The sequence below is a fragment of the Fundulus heteroclitus genome, unplaced genomic scaffold (assembly GCF_011125445.2).
Source record: "Fundulus heteroclitus isolate FHET01 unplaced genomic scaffold, MU-UCD_Fhet_4.1 scaffold_79, whole genome shotgun sequence".
In the NCBI taxonomy this organism is placed as follows: Eukaryota; Metazoa; Chordata; class Actinopteri; order Cyprinodontiformes; family Fundulidae; genus Fundulus; species Fundulus heteroclitus.
The window spans coordinates 797,142-823,222 of NW_023397241.1; the positions used below are offsets into that span (position 1 = coordinate 797,142).

Below are 26,081 nucleotides of genomic sequence, written 5' to 3' on the forward strand. Positions count from 1 at the left end.
CAGAAGAGCTCCGCCATGGGGCTCAGGAAAGAGGTGAGCTCCGGGCTCTGTGTGGGCGACGGGTTCATTTGGCTGGTCCGTACTGTCAGGGTTTTGTGGATTGAACCCGAATTCAGCCACACACAGAGCCACAATTAAAGAGTCTTTATTTCCGGGTTTGAGCAGTAGATGAAAAAACCAGGAAACTATACCATACTGGAGCAGAAGTGTGAAGATGGCTGAAGCTGGACGGCGGAGCTGGTGAGGGAGCAGATGCTTGGCAGACGGAGGACGAGGAACACACGTAGACTGAGGGCATCTGAAGATTGAAGATGAACCAGCAGTGGGGAACAGACTGAGGGAGTTTATACAGGAGAGCTGAAAAGAGAATTGGTATAAAGTAACTTTTTATTCATTAATAAAAGTTTTGAAATGATCCCCCCTCTGTTTCTTTTTTTTTTTTTTTTTTTTGCAAATCGCACACTGTATATATATATATATATATATATATATATATATATATATATATATATATATATATATATATATATATATATATATATATATATATATATATATATATATATATATATATATATATATAGTGTGCAAACCTTGTGAAACTGGAGTCTTTCAGACAGATTAGATTCAAAGAATTGTAATGTTTTTCCCTTAATCCCTACAGTATGTTCAAGTCTTTGTAGGAGAATATTGTGATCAACTGTATCAAATGCAGCACTGTGATCTAACAGGACAAGTACAGACACAAGTCCATTATCTGAGGCAATAAGAATATCATTAGTAACCTTCACCAGAGCTGTTTCAGTGCTATGAGGAGCTCTGAAGCCTGAATGAAACTCTTCTAATATGGCATTACTTTGTAAATTACTTTGTAAAGTAATATTGTTGGGGTTGGTTCTAACATACAAGTTGAAGATAGATGAAACTAATATTTTAGATAACTTGAAACAGTGTTGTGGGAAATAAACATAACTGATTCTCCAGTTACACACTAACTTGAGTCCATCAAGTTTCAGCACTTTGAGATCCAGAGCAGAGACAAAGTAATCACCCCCTGGTTAGGCTGCAGCTTGCCCTCTTGTCTGCTCTTTCCTATCAGCTCAGGACTAAGCGTATTGGCTAATGGCTGATGGCTGAGGGGTAACAGGCTGATAGGATGGTAGCTGATTCAAGTCCAGGAAAGTCCAAAATAAACAAACAAAAACCTAAATCATGACACACTATGCTATATTGGATGTCCAGAGCAGACATGATACAAACATCTCATACCCAAACATTTGTAGTCTCACACAGAAAACACACAATGTGTACCTTGATTTAATCAGGATAGAGTTAAGCTGTCTTCTCGCTGAGTATAGCTGCTTACAAGTTTCCAAGAAGATAGGTCAAGGTGATTTTAATACCTCAAGTTTTAATAATTCCGTTCACAAACAGCCCAAACATAGAACAAATTCTAAAGATACCTCCAGTGCTGCCTCACTTACTGGTGACAATGAATTATGTTTGTGAAGATGCCAGTGATTTTATTTTTAATAGTCAGTGTTATTATATGAATGAAAGGATCTACAATTACTTTGTTTTTCAAGGGGCCTGCGTTGCTCATTGCAATTTACTGTCCAATTACCGAACAGTTAAAAGCATAATGTGCCATTTGTTTTCGGTTTCGAACCTTTAAGTTCGAATGGTTAAACTTCCCTTTCAAACTAAATTTTGGAAACCTTTTGGATGATCTAACCAATCCATGTACCTGTAGATCAGGATAAATATGACAGTGGCAATGAAGCTGTGTTCCAGAATGATTCATTACGTGACGCCCCTTTCCGCAAAACTATTACATACTACTGACTGACTCACACGACGAAAGTGTTATCAAACCTTTACTAAGGAATAATAGATTTTTGTTTCATATGGTGATATTTTTCGTACGGTTTGTGTTTCATGTAGTGTTCAAGCAGTATCATGCATGGTGTTTTTAATTCAGTTTAAACGTTTAAAATATGTTTCCAGAGGCGGCGGTTTTGTAACCATTCGCTTCAGAGGTGGGGTTGTTTTCCGTGGAGCACGTGAAGGCATCTTGGTATAAAGACAGCTCGTTTCTGTCCAGCGGCAAAGCACGTCAACGAAAATGAAGGACAACAGTCTGCCCAGAATCCTGGTGATTCTCTTTTCTACGGTGGTTTTTGTCGCCGTTCTGGTTGTTAACGCGTTGGCTGGAGCGGGGAAAAGTAAGTTCAGCTCCATTCGACTTTTTACATAACAGCTGTTTTACCTATAAAGTTGTAACTACCGTAGTTCATGGAAATTGTTTCCTCGTTCTGTAGTGTGAAATGTTATGTTACAACGTGGTTTTGTACTTTTTCAGATGCAGCAGTTATGGTTACAAAACGTATTCCGTGTGTGGGTGAGTGAGAGAGAGAGAGAGAGAGAGAGAGAGAGAGAGAGAGAGAGAGAGAGAGAGAGAGAGAGAGAGAGAGAGAGATAAGAGAGATATAATAGATAGAGAGACTAGAGAAGGCGAGAGCTAGTAGTCTCTGCTCTCTCTCTCTCTCTCCCTCGATCTCTCTCTCTATCTTCGCGCGCTCTCGCGCTCGTCTCATCGATCTCTTCGCTCTCTCTCTCCCTCGCTATCTCTCTCCTCTCTCTCTCTCTCCTCTCTCTTCTCTCCTACTCTCGCTCTATATCTCGCTCCGAGAGAGAGAGAGAGAGACTGTTTTCCTGGCAGCGCCTGACCTGTTTCCCAAAACACCAGTTGTTTCCATGGTTGCCTTACTAACCGGAATTTGTGTCAGAACACTGGCTTCAAGTAAAAAATCTGCAGCTGTGTCACTCCAAATACCATTCCACGTTCTAGGCAGTAATTTACTTTTTCTGTCGAATATGACAAACACACAAGTACAACCAGGGGTGGACTGGCCATCAGGATCATTGAGAGTTTTCCCGCTGGCCCGGATCACTCTTTTAAAAAATTTGAATAAAAAAAAACGTTGTTTATGCAGCTCAGATTTCAATTGTAGAGGGAAAAGACAGACTCACCCCTTTTTTCATTTTCCGAGGCTGTTGATGCTCTGTCACAGCAGCGCTGTTAGCGACTTTTCAGTCTCCTGCTCCACCGATTTATTGATTAAAGAAATTCTCATCTGCATATGAATCCTTTGCACTGTAAAGAATTATCAAATGCAGGACAGACTCTGCATTTGGACCCTTATAGACCATGTAAAATGGAGCTAGAAAGCAAAAAAAGAAAGAAAGAGGAGCAGAGAGAGAGATGATCATTTATTTATGTAGTGCCAATTCATAACAAATGTCATCTCAAGGAACTTTACATGAGAAACAGATCCAGTTCACATCCGGAAATAATTTTGTACAATCCTATCATATAAACAGATTCAACATGTATCCAAAGTCTGCCGTGGTTCTAACTAACTGCAATCAAATTCACTTTTATGGAAAGTTAAGAGTGAGATAATGTTCATTTTCAGAACGCATGGAGGGGGGTGTTAGTCACTCGGTTTCGCTGTCATGGCAACTGGACACTGGAAGAGGATATCCAGTCAACTCCGTCTCATTTCTAACCGACTAGACATCTAGACATGGAAGTAGAGATGTTTTACTTTCGTTAAAAAGTGAAAGAGGTGTGTCGACACTTTATTGTTCTGTTTGTGGGTTAAAACAGAAAAAACACAACTGTTCTCCCGTGATTGTTTCAACATACCAAGACTGCCGAATATGAGGAGGGTCACCTCTGTTTAATCTCCATTCACAACATTTACGCTCAATATTGCACCTTCTAAGCAAGTGAACGGCTCTGTGGTTGTTTCCAGATTTCTTACGAAAATACAGTTCGTTCTGATTGTCATATCTCCAGAAATTCTGTCTGCTGCCACCAAAACTCCCTTCACCTGTCTGCTTTATTCTTGTAAAAAATGTTTTGTTTACAAGAATATTCAAATTTGATGAGTACAGGTACAGCTTTTTAAGCTCTGCGTCTCACTGGTTACTAAGTGACTGTAGGAAAAATAAAGTTGGGCGGATTTTTCCCCCATTGGTGTGGCGCGCGAGGAAAAAATGCATAAATAAAGACTGTAACGGGCTCCTTTAGAGAGAAGAGCAGGAATGACAGGTCTGAACTGAAGTCCCTTGTGTTAAAAGTCCCTTAAAATGCCCCTTAAAAGCGTGAACCTTAATTACGTGTAACTTAATTATACGCACCTGAATTCAAGCTCATGCCAACTCAGCCTGCCCACCGCACCACCGCTGGTTATGTGTCGTTAAACAAAATAGCATGAAACATAACTACTAAAGCCGGGCATACACTGTACGAGATACACGATTCTTCAGTCGTGCGAGAATTTTTTGGATTGTGCCGAGTTTCAGCTCGATTGTGCGTCCTGCGTCGTGTAGCATTCAGGGGGTAACGAGGGACAATTCGCCTCTCACCACCACCTCCCCATCAGGAATCAGGCGGTCGGTTGAAAATCCGCGTTAACATGTCTGAAATTCAGTCGGCCCTCGTGAGCGATGGTGAGCGATGGTGAGCGCGTCCTGCTGTTCAAGCGGAGTTACGACCGTCTACGAGCCGATTTCCCCCGACCTCGCGCACTGCGCACGCACAAACAAGTAGATTCTTCTTCGTTTTCTCAAACGAAAACATAGGAGCGTAGAGAAGCATGACGGCAGTACGTGTGACATGGAGTCAAACTACGGAGGAGCAACTCGTAGAATTGCCAAGGCAGCACGTTTCGTTCTAGTAAGCCTCATACTTAACAGTGAGCATCAACACTTCCACCTTTTTCTTCTTCTACTGCTGACATTTGGCTTCCGGTTAGACGAGTCCGAGTAGCGCCATCTCTCTACGGGGCTGAGTCCGACATGTGGTTTCTGAATGCACTCGTTGAGCAGTCAGGTCGCATCAGAGCGTCGGGCCGTACAGTGTAAGAACACATATCGTAAGCAGTGAACTTTTAAACCCTGCGGTTCCGTCGTACAGTTTGAGCTGTATATGAGTACAATGACTGAAAATGTGCATAACACTCCTATTGATTTTAATTGGGACATTTTGCTGCGGGTGGAAGGACACTAGATGTAGTGTTTCACGTTTTGAAGGCTGGACACTTTTAAAAGTCCTTTTGCTCAAAGAGAAGGGAGGGAAGACGAGCAGTAGGTAAGAGCGTTGAGGCACAGAAACACAGCACATGTAGTTCAGAAACATTTCGGAATGAATAAGTTAAAAAGAAACTTATAAACAGACCAAGTGGTGTTTTAGACTGCATCCATGACTGGTTCTGAATGAAGGCTTTATCTGACAGCTGCTCTCCCCCTTTGCCTCCTGCATATTGGCTTAAATCCCTAGCACCGAACCGTACCGGCTTACTTTCACCACTGGTTAAGACCAAAATCATTTATAACTCTGATTGCTCTTCCTCTGCTACTCTACTAACACAAAATGCAGCAGGAATTACTGATGGGCACAAGCAGGGCCGGTTCTAGCCCTTTGGTTGCCCTAGGCGAGATTGAGTTTTGCACCCCCCCCCTCACTTTTGCCGTGCGAAATACCAGTACTTTTTTCAGCATCTGTTTAGTGCTTCATTGAGTTGTTTACAGTTCCACAAAGAGTGCTGTGCGGTGAGTTGTGCCTACAGTTGTGCAAAGTGTGTTACAAAATTGCAAATTGAGTGCAAAGCAGTGTTTGTTCTTTTAATTTTGTGAACTCAGTGAGTGGATTTGCTATAAGTATTAATAGTTTTAGAAATTGTGCTATAAGAATCAAGGTTGTGTTTAAGCATTTAGAAAAAACTGTAACTTAGCATGGAGTGATGCATAGACAACAAATACCAGAAAAGGTTTCAGAACCTTTTCTTATTTATTATTTTAAATAATTTATTACACACTCAAAGTTAGGACTGTGCAAAAACACTTTTAACCATCTGTAAGGACACTTAGGTAAAGTATAACTAATAAATTGATGATTATTTGTACATCCCTTTTGAATAATCAATGCAGATAATCACTACAAAATATTTTTTTTGTATTAGTATCCTCCACACATTCTCAAGCTAATAATATAGTACATAATTCTGCTGCATATATACTGAGATAATTAGATGTCCTTTTTGAAATAATCTTTGTCAGGAATCACCACTGCTATACTAGTTGCTTCACTTTTTGTCTTTGTGTACACATGTTTACATGTGTTGTCTTTTACTTTCCTGTATCTGTTTATTCACTTGTGTAATGCACCCCAGCAATCAAAAAAAAATTGTTATGAGAAATTTTACCCACTGCTGCTTTTTTTTAGATGCTGCTAGCAGAGCTGGAGAAAATAAAAACTAAGCAGGTTGATGCAGCATCAGAGCCCCCATCACTGACAAGTTCATTTGTGAAACCAACAAAAGATGATGCCATCAATCTCTCATTCAGTCGATTTTCAAAAAGACCATGAAATAATTTTATTAGTAATTGCTTATATTACATAATAACCACAACAATTTTGTTTACATGCATGTTTTAGATTTTATTCTTTCAGCTTGGGTATTTTTTTAACTGCCAACAGGGGACCTCTAAAGGAAAAATCATCTTCATGTCCTGGGGGTGGGAAGTGGGCCCTTACCCAGCTGACTGCACACGAGGGTATCACAGCCCGGGTATCTTTGCCTAAATTGTCCCAACACCATCTCACAAATTGTCTATACGCTATATGTCTATACTGTTGCTTGTATTGGGACCAAGCAACCTGCAATGTCCAAGCATTTAGACACACCGCTTCCATGCCAGGATGGTCTGTGTCAGGGATTTCTCCATCCATCTCCTCTCTGGCTTCTTCCATCTTAGCAATAACCAAGTCGATTTTCTGGCAACAGATGCACTCTCTCACAGAATCCATTATTGGCAGTGAGAACAGGAACACCTAAAAAATAAGATTGATTAATTGTATATTTGTATATGAATTACACACCATAACTGATTTGCTAAATTCACTATTAATGCATTTATGGTAAGTTGGAAATTGATTTACATTTCAGGAAATATTTAGGCCTCAATATTACTCAGTGTATATTTTTAATATATTATTTTTGACTTTTGTTATGCTAGTATGTAGGTAGGCTAAATATTAATGTACAGATACTGTTTTTAAAATGTTGTCAAGTGATTCTTTATGATAAGTAGCACCTCATCATTGGGCCTAACTAGGCCATGGCATAAATTCATTTTTAGTTGTGAATAAATGCTCATTCATTTTAGTGATACATTTTGTCCTCATCTCTTTATTTAAGATAAGATAAGATAAGATAGACTTTATTGATCTCACAGTGGAGAAATTCACGTGTCACTTCGACTCAATAAAAGTGACAAAAGACCGATTATCTTGGCGTTTAAAATAACACAAAACAGCGCAAGAAGACCTCGTTTATTTATTTTTATTTTATAATTTTGTAGACAGCTGCCGATTAAACTAATGTTACAACCTTGATATGATTATATGCGTTGTTTTACCGAAAAATCTATTATAAGCGCCGTGAAAACGGCTGCAATGCGCGCTCCCGACAAAAGGGGAGGGGGGATAGATTTTCACAGGGGAATTGAATTTCGCACAACACCGGCATTTTAGTCATTAAATATCTATGGCGCCTAAAAGAAAATGATGTCAACATACGAAAAAATATTTGAACTGCGTTGTTAAAAGAAAAAAACTTGTCCTACCATTCATCTAATCTCCCGACATCCAATCTCCACTCATTGTCCGACTCGCTGTTGTTCGTCCGCTGCCTTCTCTTGATCTGAAACGTCTGGGTCGAATATGTGAGGCTCCAGACACAAATATTCTTCCTCCGATACATTAGAATGGTCTCCTGTTAGGAATTGCTCGGTTGAAGTCGAAATTTCGCTTTCAGATTTCTCGTTTTGGCTATCGCATGTAGTGCAGTAATCCGCCATGTTGAGATGAACGCTCCCGTTCTGACGTCACGACTACTGGGTTGGTGGGCGCTTGAAAAGTGATCAGAATCTTTTCAGATTTTCTCTTAAATGTGAAAAAGAAAATAAAAAAAATCGGTGGTATATTTATTTGTTCATATTTTGCTATATATATACATAAGGTTAAGTCAAACTGATGTACGCTTCATAACCGGTTTAATTCACTTTTTTTTCTAATTCTATGATTAATGGGAAGTAAGCCTAAGGGCGACGCTAGAGGGCGCCCCCAACACATTTGCCGCCCTAGGCAATTGCCTAGCTCGCCTATAGCAATCGCCGGCCCTGATCAGTTGGGGATAACACTAGATAAGGAGGGTTGAGTGGGTGCATGTCTGTTTTGTTGTTGCTTTGTTTGTGTTTTCTTCTTTTTGTTGTTAATTATTTGCACAGATTGTGGCTAACTACAACTTTACAGTGTGCACCAAAGACAAGATAAATAAACAGAACTTGGGCAATTCTTTCTTATCATGCACGTAGATGGTGACTTCCATTTGTGGGCGACTGTGGCTTGATGGGTTGAGTAGTTGTCTTGGAAACGGAAGCTTATGGGTTTGATTCCAGCTTTCCCTTGCCACATGTTGATGTGCCCCTGGGCAAGACACAACTTCAAGCTGCCTACTGAGCTGCGTATTGGGTGAATGTGGCTCTAGTGTACTTTGCTTTGATTGGTCAGTATGACTGCAAAAGCGCTTTATAAATTCAGTCCATTTACCAGCTGGAATGTTAGCTATTGAATCATCCAGTGAAAGGGAATAAGGTTCTTTCTCTTTTCTTCCGCCTTAAGGTACATATAGCATTTCTGTAGGAAACGCACCATAAAGATATAGCTCATTCAAGGCTTAAAAGAAGTTGGGTTGGGCACGAGGCGCAGCAATTCTGGTTAATAAAAATACTCCACTTATTGTCTCCATCTCCATCTTCTTTTTCGCTTATCCGGGGTCGGGTCGCGGGGGTAGCAGCTTTAGTAGGGACGCCCAGACGTCCCTCTCCCCAGCCACTTGGGCCAGTTCCTCTGGGGGAATCCCAAGGCGTTCTTAGGCCAGCTGGGAGACATAGTCCCTCCAGCGTGTCCTGGGTCTTCCCCTGGGCCTCCCCCTGGTGGGACGTGCCCGGAACACCTCACCAGGGAGGCGTCCAGGAGGCATCCTAACGAGGTGCCCGAGCCACCTCAACTGGCTCCTCTCGACATGGAGGGGCAGCAGCTCTACTCTGAGTCCTCCCCGGATGACTGAGCTCCTCAACCTATCTCTAAGGGAGAGCCCAGACACACTATGGAGAAAACTCATTTCGGCCGCTTGTATCCAGGATCTCGTTCTTTCGGTCATGACCCAAAGCTCGTGACCATAGATGAGGGTAGGAACATAGATCGACCGGTAAATCGAGAGCTTCGACTTTTGGCTCAGCTCTCTCTTCACCACAACGGATGGGTACAGCACCCGCTTCACAGCAGACGCCGCACCAATCCGCCTGTCGATCTCCCGCTCCATCTTCCCCTCATTCGTGAACAAGATCCCAAGATACTTGAATTCCTCCACTAGGGGCAGCAAATCCTCCCCAACCTGGAGAAGGCACTCTACCCTTTTCAGGTTCAAGACCATGGTCTCGGATTTGGAGGCACTGATTTTCATCCCGGCCACTTCGCACTCAGCTGCAAACCGCTCTAGTGAGAGCTGTAGATCACGCCCTGATGAAGCCAATAGGACCACGTCATCCGCGAATAGCAGAGACGCAATCCTAAGGCCACCAAAACGGATCCCCTCAACACCTTGGCTGCGCCTAGAAATTCTGTCCATAAAAGTTATGAACAGAATCGGTGACAAAGGGCAACCTTGGCGGAGTCCAACTCTCACCGGAAACGAGTTCGACTTACTGCCGGCAATGCGGACCAGACTCTGACACCGGTCGTACAGAGACCTGACAGCCCTGAATGCACAGGAACATAGATCGACCGGTAAATCGAGAGCAAACTCCCATGCCCCCTCCAGGATCCAGCTGAGGGTGTAGAGCTGATCCAGTGTTCCACGGCCAGGACGAAAACCACATTGCTCTTCCTGAATCCGAGATTCGACTGTCCGATGGACCCTCTTTTCCAGAACCCCTGAATAGACCTTACCAGGGAGGCTTAAGAGTGTGATTCTTCTGTAGTTGGAACACACCCTCCCGTCCCCCTTTTTAGATAGGGGGACTACCACCCCAGTCTGCCAATCCAGGGGAACTGCCCCCGATGTCCATGCAATGTTGCAGAGTCACATTAACCAACGCAGCCCCACAACATCCAGAGCCTTAAGGTACCCCAACCCGGAGGAGGCATTCTACACTTTTTCGGTTCAAGACCATGGTCTCGGATTTAGAGGCACTGATCCTCAACCCGGCCGCTTCACACTCGGCTGCAAACTGCTCTAGTGAGAGCTGTAGATCACGCCCTGATGAAGCCAATAGGACCACCTCATCCGCAAAGGCGAATCTCATCCACCCCTGGGGCCTTGCCACCGAGGAGCTTTTTAACCACCTCGGCGACCTCAGCACCAGAGATGGGAGAACCCGACCCAGAGTCCCCAGGCTCTGCTTCCACAATGGAACGTGTTGGTGGGATTAAGGAGGTCTTCAAAATATTCCGCCCACCAACGCACAATGTCCCGTGTCGAGGTCAGCAGCACACCACCCCCACTGTAAACAGTGTTGGTACTGCACTACTTCCCCCTCCTGAAACGCCGGATGGTGGACCAGAATCGCTTCGAAGCCATACAGAAGTCTTTCTCCATGGCCTCTCCGAACTCTTCCCACACCCGAGTTTTTGCCTCGGCGACCAGCCGAGCCGCCCGCCGCTTTGACTGACGGTACACATCAGCTGCTTCCGGAGTCCCACAGGCCAATGAAGCCCGGTAGGACTCCTTCTTCAACTTGACGGCTTCCCTCACCTCTGGTGTCCACCAGCATGTTCAAGGGTTGCCGCCACGACATGTACCGACCATCTTGCGGCCAAAGCTCAGACTAGCCGCCTCAACAATAGAGGCGCGGAACATGGTCCACTCGTACTCAATGTCCCCCGCCTCCCTCGGGACGTGTTCAAAGCTTTGGGAGTTAAAGGTCCGTCTAGCGGGGGACTCTGCCAGACGTTCCCAGCGAACCCTCACAGTACGTTTGGGCCTGCCAGGTCTGACCGGCTTCCTCCCCCACCATCGCAGCCAACTCACCACCAGGTAGTGGTCGGTGGAGAGCTCCGCCCCTCTCTATACATGAGTGTCCAAGACATGTGGCCGCTGGTCAGATGAAACGACAACAAAGTCGATCATCACACTGCGGCTTAGGGTGTCCTGGTGCCAAGAGCACATGTGGACACCCTTATGCTTGAACATGGTGTTCGTGATGGACAATCCGTGATGAGCACAGAAGTGTCACAGAACACCACTGGAGTTCAGATCAGGTGGGCCATTCCTCCCAACCATGTTTCTCCAGGTCTCACTGTCATTGCCCACGTGAACGTTGAAGTCCCCCAGAAAAACGAGTGAGCCCCCAGGAGGGGCACTCTCCAGTACCCCTTCCAAGGACTCCAAAAAGGGTGGGTAATCTGAACTGCTGTTTGGTGCATAAGCACAAACAACAGTCAGAACCCATCCCCTCAGAGGGAGGCCATTCTCGTTCATCGGGGTGAACCCCAACGTGCAGGCACCGAGATGAGGGGCAACAAGTATGCCCACCCCAGCTCGGCGCCTCTCACCAGGGGCAACTCCAGAGTGGAAGAATGTCCAGGCCCTCTCAAGGAGCGGCTGGACCAGAGCGGTGCGTCGAGGTGAGTCCGACTATCTCTAGTCGGAACCTCTCAACCTCATGCACAAGCTCCGGCTCCTTCCCCACCAGAGAGGTGACATTCCACGTCCCAAGAGCCAGCTTTGCGTGGACGACCGGCGGAGCGGGGGGGGCGTATCCATGTATTTTTGCCTGTTTTTTCCCGCCATTCACTATATGCACGCGCGAAAGCAACAACAAAAAAACGGGTGTTAAGGCAAGCATTCCGAGTTAGGTTTTTTTTTTTTTTTATGGAATGGGGGCGAGGCGGTAGCGTGAGTTTGGCGAGGCGGCCGCCTACGGGAAACACCGCAATATGACGGTGCTGTAGATGTGTGCTGATATTTATACCCATCTTCCCAACAATATTCCTTTTTTCTGCTGTTCATCAAATGTATTCACGTATAGATTATTTTTTGTAGATAAAAACTTACTTTACTTTAAAACTTAATAATAGGACTTGCAGATATAATAGAATAGTTATATCCCTGAATACGTAAAGATTATATGCCGAGACCTAGAACAGTGGGCAGATTGTCTCTTTCAAATTTCCAGACATATTGGGCAGCAAATATATGAAACATGCTGTACTGGATCAATACATTTTCTACAGAAACCCAAGCTTGGCTTCAGATTGAGTCTTCTGATTGTGGCACGACTGGTCTGCTTTGTTGACCTCTGCTCTCTCATTAGATAACTCGCTGAGAATCTGGGTGCAGTGTAGGAAAAGATTTGGGCTACATTCTATGTCAATCAAAACTCCTTTTTGTTCAGATCACATCTTTCCACCTTCTATGTCTGATTCTGCTTTTAAAATCTGGAAAAGAAATGGATTAACTACAGTCAAACACCTTTTCATTGATGGGACATTCACATCATTTACACAGCTTATGGAAGTTTAATATCCCGCGTACACAATTTTTTCTGCTATTTGCAACTGCAGCATTTTGTGAAGAATAGATATCCCTTTGTTCCTGAACTACCTGAGGTAACAACTCTGGATAAATTAATAGGTACTCTATTTCAATTAAAGAGATCTATACTTTACTATTACGTCTACAATCTCCTTTCCTTTCCATTATTAAGTCACATTGGGAGAAAGATCTTACAGTTACATTAACAGATGAGCTCTGGCAATCTGTTTCTTCGCAGAGTGCATTCTTCTTCTATATTCAATTCAATTCAATTAAATTTTATTTATATAGCGCCAATTCATGAAACATGCCATCTCGAGGCACTTTACAAAGTCAAATCAATCATATTATACAGATTGGTCAAAAAATTCCTATATAAGGGAACCAGTTGATTGCTTCAAAGTCCCGACAAGCAGCATTCACTCCTGGAGAAGCGTATAGCTACAGGGAGAGTAGCTCTACGCTATGCTCCACACATGGTCTCCTTCAATTCAAGGTCCTGCACCAGTTACATATTACAGAAGAAAAGCTGGCTAAGTTTTACCCAGGGACTGATGCCCGGTGTAACCGATGCAAGGCAGAAACGAGTTCCCTTATTCACACTTTCTGGGCAAGCTCTACACTTAATACCCATTGGACTTCTATATTCAATACACTTTCAGAAATATACTATCTTAATTTTGGCCCCTCCACTCTAACTGCAATCTTTGGAGTTACACCTACAGATGTTTTACATTCCAAACATAATTCAAACGCAATAACTTTTGCTACACTGATTGCGAGACATCTTATACTTTTGAGGTGGGAACAGGAGCCCCCTCCCACACATGAACAATGGCTTGCAGAGCCCATGAGGTTTTTGCATTTAGAAAAGATGAGATGTACATTGGCAGGTTCAACTGCTAAATTTGTCAAGACATGGTAGCCATTTTTACAATTATACAATACATGGAAACATTCAGGATGAGTATCACAACTTATCACAACCAAATTACTGCTATATTGCTGTGGTTATCTGTAAAGTAATTTTTTGTATTTTTTCCTTTATCATTAAATTTATTTATATGTGTTTGCTTGTTTGTTTATAGGGTAGTTCACGTGTGACGTCCCGCGTGACGTCAGCGCTACATCCGGGTCCCGCTGGTAGGCAGAAAACAGTACTGTTCTCGTCTACTACATGACAAAACGGGTGATTTAGAGCGTACTTTTACTTCGTTTATTTATGGAATCTAAGCAATGCCTACGACTTGTTGTGCTCCCGGTTGCACAGAGAGGCATTCCAAATTGTTGGATGTACGTTTCTGTCGTTTTCCAAAGGAGGAAGGACGAAGAAAGAAATGGATATTTTCAATGAAAAGAGCGCAGGCAGACACTCCCAATGGACTGGGGGGGCATCATACTACGACAGAATTTGCAGTCTACACTTCATCTCCGGTAAATACAACTTAATTCTGCTCTAGTCATTGTTCTACTTAAATAGCGGCGGAGGGTACACAGATCGCTACACGGGCCGGAGAAGCGGTAGCAGCAGCAGCCGTTGTCTGAAGCAGCAACGGCTGCTGCTGCTTCAGACAACGGCTGCTGCGTAAACACTACACGGGCCGGAGAAGCGGTAGCAGCAGCAGCCAAGCAGCAGCGGCGGAGCAGGCAGCGGCTGCTCTGCCAGTTCACGGGCTGCGGCAGCAGCCAGCGGCTGCTGCGTAAACACTACACGGGCCGGCGCCCCGGCCCGGCTACATGGGCCGGGGCGGGGCGGCTAGCAGCAGCTAGCAGCAGGGGCTACAGCCGCTGCTGCTGCTATTACGCCCCGGTTCACGGGCGCTAGTACTTCTGTGTTTACGCTGCAATGTCGCCGACACCGCCACCCATTTTAACAAAACAAAAACACCTAAATAATCCGTAGTGAACAAACATGTGTGAACAACATCCATCCATCCATCCATTTTCTGACCGATTAATCCCTCATGGCGTCGCGGGCGTTGCTGGAGCCTTTTTCCCGATTTAAAATAATTGTAGCCGTCCAGTGGTTTCATGGCTTTCGTGCTCTCTGTCTGTACTGGCCTGCCATGTTTATATGGCAGCTGTATATGTCATGGTACGGAGCGCTTGGCCAGCATTTCACAGACTCGCTCCGTCCCTTAAGGCTTTTGCTGTGTGGATCTGGCAATCTGATACCATCAACCATCAACTTACTCTTAAAACGATCTTGTAGTACGTTATCTAAAGAAGAAAAATACGCGGAGAACTCGTCAGTTTCTCTGTTTGCGTCCGCCATTGTGTTCGCCTTTTGCCTACCAGTCCGGCGCGCATGCGCGAAAAACCCGCCTCAAAACAATAACAATGAACTACCCTATTGTATGTGTCAGACAGAGTGTTAGTTTTGGGCTCCCCCTCTGTCCTGGGCCCGGGACAACTGACCCGTTTGTCCCCCCCTGTCGGCGGGCGTGAGCGGCTCTACTCTGAGTCCTCTGCCGATGACTGAGCTCCTCACCCTATCTCTAAGGGAGATCAAAGACATACTACCGAGAAAACTCATTTCGGCCGCTTGTATCCGGGATCTCGTTCTTTCGGTCACGACCCAAAGCTTGTGACCATAGATGAGGGTAGGAACATAGATCGACCGGTTTATCGACAGCTTTGCCTTTTGGCTCAGCTCTCTCTTCGGATTGGTACAGCGCCTGCTTCACAGCAGACGGTGCACCAATCCGCCTGTCGATCCCCGCTCCATCTTCCCCTCGTTCGTGAACAAGACCCCAAGATACTTGAACTTCTCCACTAGGGGCAACACATCAGTGACGTACGGTAGGGTTCATAGCTGGTGAGGCATTGACGTCATCAGAGTCAGATTTACAAATATATATACTCTACAGAGTAGACTCATTGCAAAGTGCTGAAGGAGACTGATTGAGCCAAATCATTTCACCAAGAGACATGGAAAAAAATATTGATTCTTTGATGAAAAAAAATACAACTAAATTATTTGTCATTTGATTGGTAACATTTTATGAGTTATGATGGATTTCTGCATTTGTAACACACGAAAACGTGTTACCTGCACACAGTTTGATGACCAAAACACATTTCGTAATCCACATATATTAAATTGTGGAAAATCAGTTCATAACTGTTTGAACAATTGAATTTATGATCTAGAGACAGGAAGATGCATTCACAGAATGGAAGCCAGCACAGTTACCATGGGATTGCACAATCTCAGGGGAGGCCAAGCTCGCTGCGGCCTCACCGGCTTCGCTATCAGCCGCCACCAAGGATTTACATGGAAAATAGCGAAAAGTCTGCGATTTTAAAGAAAATATGATCAAAATGAGGAAATTAGATAAAAAAATAACTTTTATTATAAATGACTGAGTGAATCACAATTTATATTATGTTATCATCATTATATATTTTCTTTCTTTCCATAATGACAAGTGAGGCCTGGCCTCACTTGCCTCCCCTGACTGCACGTCACTGCAGCACATCCTCCCCAACCCGGAGGAGGCATTCTACACTTTTTCGGTTCAAGACCATGGTCTCGGATTTAGAGGCACTGATCCTCATCCCGGCCGCTTCACACTCGGCTGCAAACTGCTCTAGTGAGAGCTGTAGATCACGCCCTGATGAAGCCAATAGGACCACCTCATCTGCAAATAACAGAGACGCAATCCTAAGGCCACCAAAACGGATCCCCTCAACACCTTGGCCATGCATAGAAATTCTGTCCATAAAAGTTATGAACAGAATCGGTGACAAAGGGCAACCTTGGCAGAGTCCAACACTCACTGGAAACGAGTCCGAATTACTGCCGACAATGCGGACCAGACTCTGACACTGGTCATACAGAGACCTGACAGTCCTTATCAAAAGGGCCCAGTACTCTATACTCCCGGAGTGCCCCCCACTGGGCAGTTGCTTCCAATTGCTTCTTTTGAACACATTGAGCTGGAACAAAAATAGCTTATGGACAGGTTGTAAAAATTTGGGAAGCTTTTCACAACATTTGTTGGGCTTTTAGAAAGATTTACTACAAAATATATCAAAATAGTTGTCTGGATAAAAAACTAAAACCATTTTAATAAAATTCCATCTCCTTGAAGTAATTTTACTGGTCAATTTATTTTTTAAATGAGTCGAATCTGTCGAATCTGACATCATCAATGAATAAAATTATAATGAATAATATTGATTGTTATAATGAAACAAGAAAAGAATAATGATTAATCAAGTGTCATTATGAAATTGTAAGGCAAGGCAAGGCAAATTTATTTATATAGCACAATTCAGTACAGAGACAATGCAAAGTGCTTTACATGATTAAAATATAGGAAAATAAAACAGAATAGTGTAGAAACAAAAAAAGAACATTTGAAAACAGTAAAACATTTTAACTTGAACATTCAAAGGCAATTTTAAACAAATGTGTTTTTAATCTCGATTTAAAGGAACTCAGGCTTTCAGCACTTTTACAGTTTTCTGGAAGTTTGTTCCAGATCAGTGGAGCATAGGAACCAAATGCTGCTTCTCCGTGTTTGGTTCGTGTTCTAGGTATGCAGAGAAGGCTGGAGCCAGAAGACCTGAGTGGTCTGGAGGGTTTATACGCTGATAACAAGTCTGTGATGTATTTAGGTGCTAAGCCATTTAGGGATTTATAGACTAACAGAAGTATTTTAAAGTCTATTCTCTGAGATATAGGGAGCCAGTGTAAGGACTTTAGAACTGGGGTTATGTGCTCTACTTTCTTAGTCTTAGTGAGAACGCAGGCAGCAGCGTTCTGGATCAGCTGCAGCTGTCTGATCCACTTTTTAGGCAGACCTGTGAAAACACCGTTGCAGTAATCAATTCTACTAAATATAAACGCATGGATTAGTTTTTCCAGATCCTGCTGAGACATTAGTCCTTTAATCCTGGAAATGTTCCTCAGGTGATAGAAAGCCGACCTTGTAATTGTCTTTAGATGCTTTTGAAGGTTCAGGTCTGAGTCCATCACTATACCCAGGTTTCGGGCCTGATTAGTGGTTTTTAGCTGAAGCGACTGAAGCTGTGTGCTAACTTTTGATCTCTCCTCTATTGGTCCAAAAATTATTACTTCTGTTTTGTTTTTATTCAATTGAAGAAAATTTTGGCACATCCACGTATTGATTTCTTCTAGGCATTTACTCAGTGCTTGAACTGGTTTATAGTCACCTGGTGACATGGTGATGTAAAGCTGTGTGTCGTCTGTATAGTTATGGTAGCTGATGTTATTTTTTATTATCTGAGCTAGGGGGAGCATGTAGATATTGAAGAGGAGGGGACCCAGGATGGACCCTTGGGGAACCCCACATGTGATTTTTGTCGTCTGGGACGTAAAGTTACCTACTGACACCAAAAAGTCCCTGTCCTTTAAGTAGGATTTAAACCAGTGGAGAGCTGTACCAGAGAGGCCGACCCAGTTCTCCAGGCGCTCTAACAGAATGGAGTGATCGACAGTATCAAATGCTGCACTAAGGTCCAATAGTACCAGCACAGTGGTTCTTCCACAGTCTGTATTTATATGGATGTCATTGAACACCTTAATAAGGGCGGTCTCTGTACTGTGGTGAGCACGGAAGCCAGACTGGAATACGTCAAAGCGGTTGGTCGTTGTTAAGAAGGTGTTTAATTGTTGAAATACAGCTTTTTCAATAATCTTACTGATAAAGGGGAGGTTTGAGATGGGCCTGTAGTTCTGGAGTAGTAGTTTGTCTAAATTGTTCTTTTTCAGCAGTGGTTTGATAATTGCTGTTTTTAGGGACTGGGGGAAAACACCTGACAGAAGGGACGTGTTTATTATCTGGGTCAAATCAGACGCTATGCCAGGTAAAACTTTTTTAAAGAAAGCTGTGGGTAGAACATCAAGGCAGCTGGAGGAGGAACTTAACTGCTGAATGATCTGCTCTAAGCTTTTGTGGTTTATTTTGCTGAAATGGGACATTTTGTCAGAAATAGTTCCAGCTGAATAAAGCATTGGTTCTGGTGTTGATATGGTAGTACAAAGTGATCCTCTAATTTTTAGGATTTTTTTCAGTAAAGAAGTTAGCAAATTCATTGCAGGCCCTGGTGGAGTGGAGTTCGAAAGTCACGTACACAGGAGGATTTGTTAGCCTGTCAACTGTGGAAAATAAGACACGAGCATTATTAATGTTTTTCTTGATGATCTCTAAGAAGAAAGATTCCCTTGCATTTTTCAGTTGTAAGTTATATCTATAAAGTCTCTCTTTATAGATGTCGTAGTGAACCTGAAGTCTGTTCTTTCTCCATGTGATGGTCCGACCAGTAAGGCAAAAGGACAAAGGCATATATAAAAAGTATTTTCTATTTATTTTTTCCAAAAATTGTTCACAGAGGACTTCTAACATCAAATCTCAAGAAAAAACTGACCTCCCACAATAAACACACAGGGGAATTTATACACAAAGGCTAGCCTACACAAAACGAGAAGGGGTGGGAGATGAGACAAAGACAACAATACATCAACATAAATAACTAATTCAAACCAACATATCTTGACTACAACACAACTATCAAAACATGACAACCTAACACCACAGAGGTTTTAGCAGTTATGTTGTTAGTAGAGAGAGAGGTAGATTCTTTAACATCAAGTCCCCTGCTTCCAGCAGCCTGATGGTTTGTTCCATTTCCTGGAATGCCTTTCAACCAGTCCTCTCCCCCAGCCAGTCCTTCAAACTCAGCAAAACAGAAATTAATGATTGCAATAAACAAAAAGGTGTTTACTAAATGTGTGCACCCATAATAGTAAACAACCAAATGCGAAAACAACTATATTGTGTGAAGACATTTAAATAAATACTAACACTGAGGAAAAGATGGAGGAGCCTCCACACACTCCCCCTCTTCTGGAAACTCCATGGGCCAGCGCGACAGGTAGTCAGCAGTAATGTTCAGCTTCCCAGGGATGTGATGGACATCAAACTGAAATGGTTGCATCGCCAGGTACCAGCGGGTTATCCTTCTGGACCTGAGGTTTGATGACTCCATTGCCAATAATATGTCCAAGATATTGAACTTCCTTCTTGGCAAGTGTGCATTTAGTTGCATTAACAGTCAGACCTGCAGCCTTAAGAGACTCAAAAACAGCCTTAAGATGTTGCAGATGGTCCTCCCAGGTGTTACTGTAGATGACAACATCATCCAAATAAGCAGATGCAAAATTTGAAAAACCGTCCAGTACCTTATCCATAAGTCTCTGGAAGGTTGCAGGTGCTCCATGAAGCCCAAAAGGCATGACTGTAAACTGATGGAGGCCCCACAGTGTCCGGAAAGCTGTCAGCTCACGAGACCTGGTGGTAAGGGGAACCTGCCAGTAACCCTTAGAGAGATCAATGGTGGTAAGATATTTTGCTCTTCCAAGACAGCAAATCAAGTCATCAATACGGGGAGTAGGATATGAGTCGAACTTGGAAACAGAGTTCAAATAGCGGAAGTCTATACAGAACCTCATTGTGCCATCCTTTTTTGGTACAAGGACAATAGGATTACACCAGTCACTGTGAGACGTCTCAATGATGCCCAGAGAAAGCATTAACTCAATCTCTTCTTTTAAAGGGCCAAGTAGACGTTCAGGGATCCTGTAGCTTTTTCGTCTCACAACTGCATTTTCCTTCAGACGAATATCGTGTTTAATATAATCAGTACGTCCAGGATTATCATTAAACACATTGATGTTACACTTGCAACACTCTCACTTGCAACTGCTGCTCTTGGGAAAGATGACCCAGGTCAAGAACAGAAGCTGATGGTAGAGGCAGGTATTGTTCCTCCACCTCCTCATCTGATACACTTCTGATGAAAAATACATCTTGTTTCCCCTCCGGCCTGGAGACCCACTCCTTTAGCAGGTTAACGTGCAGAACTCTTGTACTGCGTCTCTGATCCAGAGTACAGATCTTGTAGGTGGTAGGTCCTAGTTTTTGAACAACCTCATATGGACCTTGCCACTGAGCCAGAAACTTGCTGTCATTGGTAGGTAGCAGCACCAATACCTTTTGACCTGGTTCAAAACTTCTCACATGAGCAGTTTGATCATACCAGGTTTTTTGCTTCTGTTGGGAGAGGCGCATATGTTCCTGAGCCAATGAGGCCATCTTCTCCAACTTCTCTCTCATCTGGAGGACATAAGAAATGGTATTAACAGGCTCTTTTGCAGGTTTCTCCCCCTCCCACCTTTCCTTCAAAAGGGCCAGGGGACCTCGCACATCGTGCCCAAAAAGCAACTCAAAGGGGGAAAACCCGGTAGAGGCTTGGGGTACCTCTCGATATGCAAACAAGAGGTAAGGGAGCCACTGATCCCAATCAGACCCAGCTTCATTGATGAATTTCCGAAGCATGTTCTTAAGAGTCTGATTAAACCTCTCTGTGAGACCGTCAGTTTGTGGGTAATATGGGGTGGTTCTCAGTCCCTTGATGCCAACCAGTTTATACACATCCTTCAGTAATTTGGACATAAAATTTGTCCCTTGGTCAGTCAGTATTTCTTTTGGGAACCCCACTCGTGAACAAAACTGAACCAGGCAAGAAGCAACAGTTTTAGCCTTAACAGATTTCAGGGGGAACACTTCTGGATACTTTGTTGCATAATCAGTGATAACCAACATAAATCGGTTACCTGATTTGCTCTTCTCCACTGGACCCACAACATCCATGCCCAAGCGTTCAAATGGCGTATTTATAATAGGAAGAGGCTGAAGAGGTGCTCTCACTGCACATCTGGTGGAGGTTTTTTGACACCGAGGACAACTCCTGCAAAAACTGGCAACATCCTTTTGTAATCCTGGCCAGTAGAAATACCGTTGGATTCGGGCTATGGTTTTATGTTTCCCCAGGTGGCCAGCCCAGGGAATTGAAAGGCCCAACGTTAACACTATTTTTCTGGCTTTTCTGGGTAACACAAGCTGTTGTACTTCTCCATGTCTCCTGTAGAGGGTGCCATTTTGCATGTGAAATTCCTCTGCAGTTCCACCTTCTTCACCTCTCTTAATAAGGTCAGCCAGACTTCTATCCTGGTGCTGCAGCTCACTAATATTATCAGGAATTTCAAAGTCTAGTGGTACCTCAGGTTCAGGTAACACAGTAGAGGTTGTGGTATGTTTGAATTTTTCTCGCCTGCGCTGTGCACGAGACTTACGTTCTTTGGTTTGCCCCTCTCCAATCTCATCCCCATAAAATGGCAAGGCTCTTAGGCTGGGCTCATCTTCCTCTGAGGTCTTTGCCCGGGACCGTGTCAGCACAACATTGCACCTTTTAGAAGCATTTATTAGGTCTGTGAGAACTGGAAGATCATTTCCCAGGACAACAGGAAAAGGTAACTCATCCATAACACCCACATTTAACAGGTAAACATGTCCTTGCACTCTCATATAAATGTCTGCTGTTGGATACTTTTTTTCATCCCCATGAACACAGCAGATGGGTATTGTTTCCGAGGTGCAAATACTATATGGTGGGACATACCTGCTGTGTACCAATGTCTGATTGCTTCCTGTGTCAATCAGGGCTTTGACCCTCTGTCCATCTATTTCCACAGTAGTCTCCATCAGTGGCTGGTTTTGTCTGTTCACTACATGGTTCTCTCTGGGTACAAAACACATTTGAGAGAGTTTTGCTGGATTTTGAGCACACATGGGCTTTGTATGGCCCTCCTGCCCACATAAATAGCAAATGGGTTTTTTCCAATGGTTTTGTTTGACTGGGGGAGAACACTTTTCTTTTCCAGACAGCTTACTCACATTTCCATTTTGACTGGCGTTACCTGGACTCTGGATAAACTCCCTTTTTGCAGCTCTAAAAGCCAACGGTTGGGTCTTCTTACGGGCTGCCACAAAGGCATCTGCCGGGGAAACTGCCTCTGCTGCCCCTTTTGGGTTTTGTTCCTTAATCCAAACTTGGAGTTCTGGAGACAACATTTGGAAATACTGTTCAAGAATTATGACGTCATTTACTTCTTCAACAGTCTTACCTCGGGGCTGGACCCATTTACTATACAGTTCTTTAAGTCTCACGTAAAGCTCCTTGGGGGACTCATTTGGCTCCACGTGAAGAGAGCGGAACCTCTGTCGATAAGTCTCGCTGTTAATTTCATATTTCTGTAAAATAGCAGCTTTAACATTATCATAGTCCATTGATTCATCAATATCCATATGTACATATGCACTCCTGGCTTTACCCGTCAATAGTGGAATCAACTGAAATGCCCAGTCACTTTTTGGCCATCTGCAAGCACAGGCTATCCTCTCAAAAGTTATGAGGAAATGTTCAATGTCATCATCATCACTTAGCTTTTGCAGTTTTGGTTCTTTATACAAATGTGTAGAAACTGAGTCACCTGGCTTAACAGCAGACAGTGCAGGTTCTGGTGGTGAACTATCCACGTCATCAGGCTTCACTCCTGCAGAGGAGGGGGCGTGGTCTTGCACAAAAGGCCTCAGGCCTGCAGAAGACTGGGCCTGCAGCTCCTCTTGAAATAAACTGAACTGGTGTTGGAGAGCCTTAAACCTGTGGTCTTGGCGTGCCATTTCTTCCTCCCACTGTGCCTCTCGAGCTTTCTGCTGTCCAATGTGGGCCTGAAGGATCCCTGCCAAGTCAGATATGGTCGGCTCTCTCCCTTTGTCATCCTCTTCACCAGCTGCACCACACTCCTCATGCTCTGTTTGCACTTCCTGGTCTGATGGGGCTGACTTGCCTTTACCACCTCTGGCTCCTTTCATGGTTTAAGGTTTTTCTTCACTTGTTTCCAAAAAAAAAAAAAAAAAGGATAAAAAAATATACCTTTGTCCTTAACTGGAGGATCCCACTCCTGACACCAACTGTGATGGTCCGACCAGTAAGGCAAAAGGACAAAGGCATATATAAAAAGTATTTTCTATTTATTTTTTCCAAAAATTGTTCACAGAGGACTTCTAATATCAAATCTCGAGAAAAAACTGACCTCCCACAATAAACACACAGGGGAATTTATACACAAAGGCTAGCCTACACAAAACGAGAAGGGGTGGGAGATGAGACAAAGACAACAATACATCAACATAAATAACTAATTCAAACCAACATATCTTGACTACAACACAACTATCAAAACATGACAACCTAACACCACAGAGGTTTTAGCAGTTATGTTGTTAGTAGAGAGAGAGAGGTAGATTCTTTAACATTAAGTCCCCTGCTTCCAGCAGCCTGATGGTTTGTTCCATTTCCTGGTTTGCCTTTCAACCAGTCCTCTCCCCCAGCCAGTCCTTCAAACTCAGCAAAACAGAAATTAATGATTGCAATAAACAAAAAGGTGTTTACTAAATGTGTGCACCCATAATAGTAAACAACCAAATGCGAAAACAACTATATTGTGTGAAGACATTTAAATAAATACTAACACTGAGGAAAAGATGGAGGAACCTCCACACTCCACCTGCGTTCAGCTTTCCGACATTCCCTTTTTTCACCTCTAACTGCTGAAGCATTTCTCCAAGGAGATTTATTCTTCCCGGAAAGAACTTTCACTTTAACTGGAGCAATGCAGTCAATGATGTCTGAGACTTTAGAATGAAAGTTATCTTCTAGCTCATCTACTGAGTTGCAGCCCAAGGTTGAAGTATCAGAGTAAGCTTGAATAAAAGTTTCCGCGGCATTGTCCTTAAAGGTGCGTTTTCTTACGATGTCCCTTTGGCTAAATGAGTCACTGGAAATGATGCTTTCAAAGGTAACAGAAAAGTGATTAGATAGGGCAACATCAGTTACATTGACCTGTGAAATTTTTAGACCTTTAGTGATGATCAAGTCTAAAATATGTCCCTGTTTGTGTGTTGGCTGTTTAACATGTTGACTTAAACCAAAGTTTCTAAGTGTGTCACACAGTTCTTTTGCACTTCTGTCTTCAGGGTTGCCAACGTGAAAGTTGAAGTCTCCCACAATAATTAAACAGTCATAATCAACACATATCACTGACAGCAGGTCACTAAAATCATTAAAAAAGTTTGATGTGGACTTAGGAGGCCTGTACACATTCAGAAACATAGTTCGTACCGGGCTCTTTACCTGGAGAGCCAAATGTTCAAAAGAGTCAAATTTTCCTAAAAACACCTTTTTACACTTTAGTGAATCATTAAACAATGTTGCTACTTCTCCACCTTTCCTTTGCTGTCTGCTCTCACAAAGAAAATTGTAGTTTGGAGGTGTTGACTCCATCAGTATAGCTTCTTCACTAAATCCATGCAGCCATGTTTCTGTTAAAAACATTACATCAAGATTATTGTCAATAATGAAGTCATTAATTAAAAGGGATTTTCCTGACAGAGATCTAATATTTAATAAACCCAGTTTATATGACTTAGTGGTTGGTGATGTCTCTGTGACAGGTTGCATCTGACAGTTTATGATTTTTAAGTATTTGTTCCTGTTTATCCTTTTGTTTTGTTTTTTATTTCTGCCACGTATTATCACAGATATTCCATAATCTCCGGCTAAAGGCCCCGGCTGATGCTGGGAACTGTCATGTCTGATAAACGTGTGGCCAGGGGCCAATCTGTATCACAGCGAAGTAATTTGGAGTTCCTCAGTACCAGAGTGTTCTGTGATACGTGGAGGAGGAGGATCTGAAGCTCTGAGGCCTTTGGAGAATCCTGGTTTATTCACAGCAGAATGGCTATGTGGAGAGGATGTCATCTGTAGGCCAATCTTAAATACTTTGTTCATGTTATGAGAAAATTCCAGAAAAGGAACTTCTGGGCTTTGTGGAGAAGAAGGGGAGGCGGGTCCAGTCTGGACCGGTGTTTGTGACGATGGAGGTTCTTGGTCCTCTCTTTGTCCTGCTGAGATCTGGGATGAATCGTCCTGTAGCTCTGACAACGCCTCATTCTGTGTCATCTTTCTGGCCATCTTTATCTTGGCTTGTTCGGGCTGCACTGGGCTTATCATTTGTTTTGGCACTGGATGTACTTTGTTTTGGAACAAAGCTGATGACGCATGGTTCACAGAATAGAAGATGTTTGAAATCAGCCGTTTTGCACCTGACCTATTTAGAGAGAAACGATCTCTGTTGAACAGATGTCTTCTTTCCCAAAAGATGTTAAAGTTGTCTATGAAGGTTACAGTTGTTTTCTTTGCATGTTTTTTCCAGCCATTTGTTTAGCATCAGAATTCTGGAAAAAATCTTGTCTCCGCAGTTAGCGGGTGGGTGAGGCCCACTAAGAAAAACCTTGACATTCAGGCCATCAACAATGTATTGGTCAATGTAAACGCCCAAAGAGGCGTTGAGTTCTACTGAACTTAAAAATATGTCATGGCTGTGAAAGAGAAATGTTTGATTGAGCTATACTAAGAAAAATGAAGGTTTATATTAAGGTAGATTTAGAACTCATGTTGGGAAGCTATTGATAAAAA

The 26,081-nt window shown here is 43.2% G+C and overlaps 1 protein-coding gene across 2 annotated transcripts in view; it reads left to right on the forward strand.

Annotated features, from left to right (window-relative positions):
• Window positions 1–1,837: 1,837 nt before the first annotated feature.
• LOC105923790 overlaps window positions 1,838–26,081 on the forward strand; it is a 68,077-nt gene continuing 43,833 nt past the window's right edge. Inside the window, exon 1 of one of the 2 annotated variants that reach the window (XM_036134293.1) lies at window positions 1,838–2,225. In XM_036134293.1, coding sequence (XP_035990186.1) covers window positions 2,126–2,225 — 100 coding nt within the window. In that variant the 5' untranslated portion in view covers window positions 1,838–2,125. The remainder of the gene's footprint in view (window positions 2,226–26,081) is intronic. The other variant, XM_036134292.1, reaches the window with a different exon arrangement.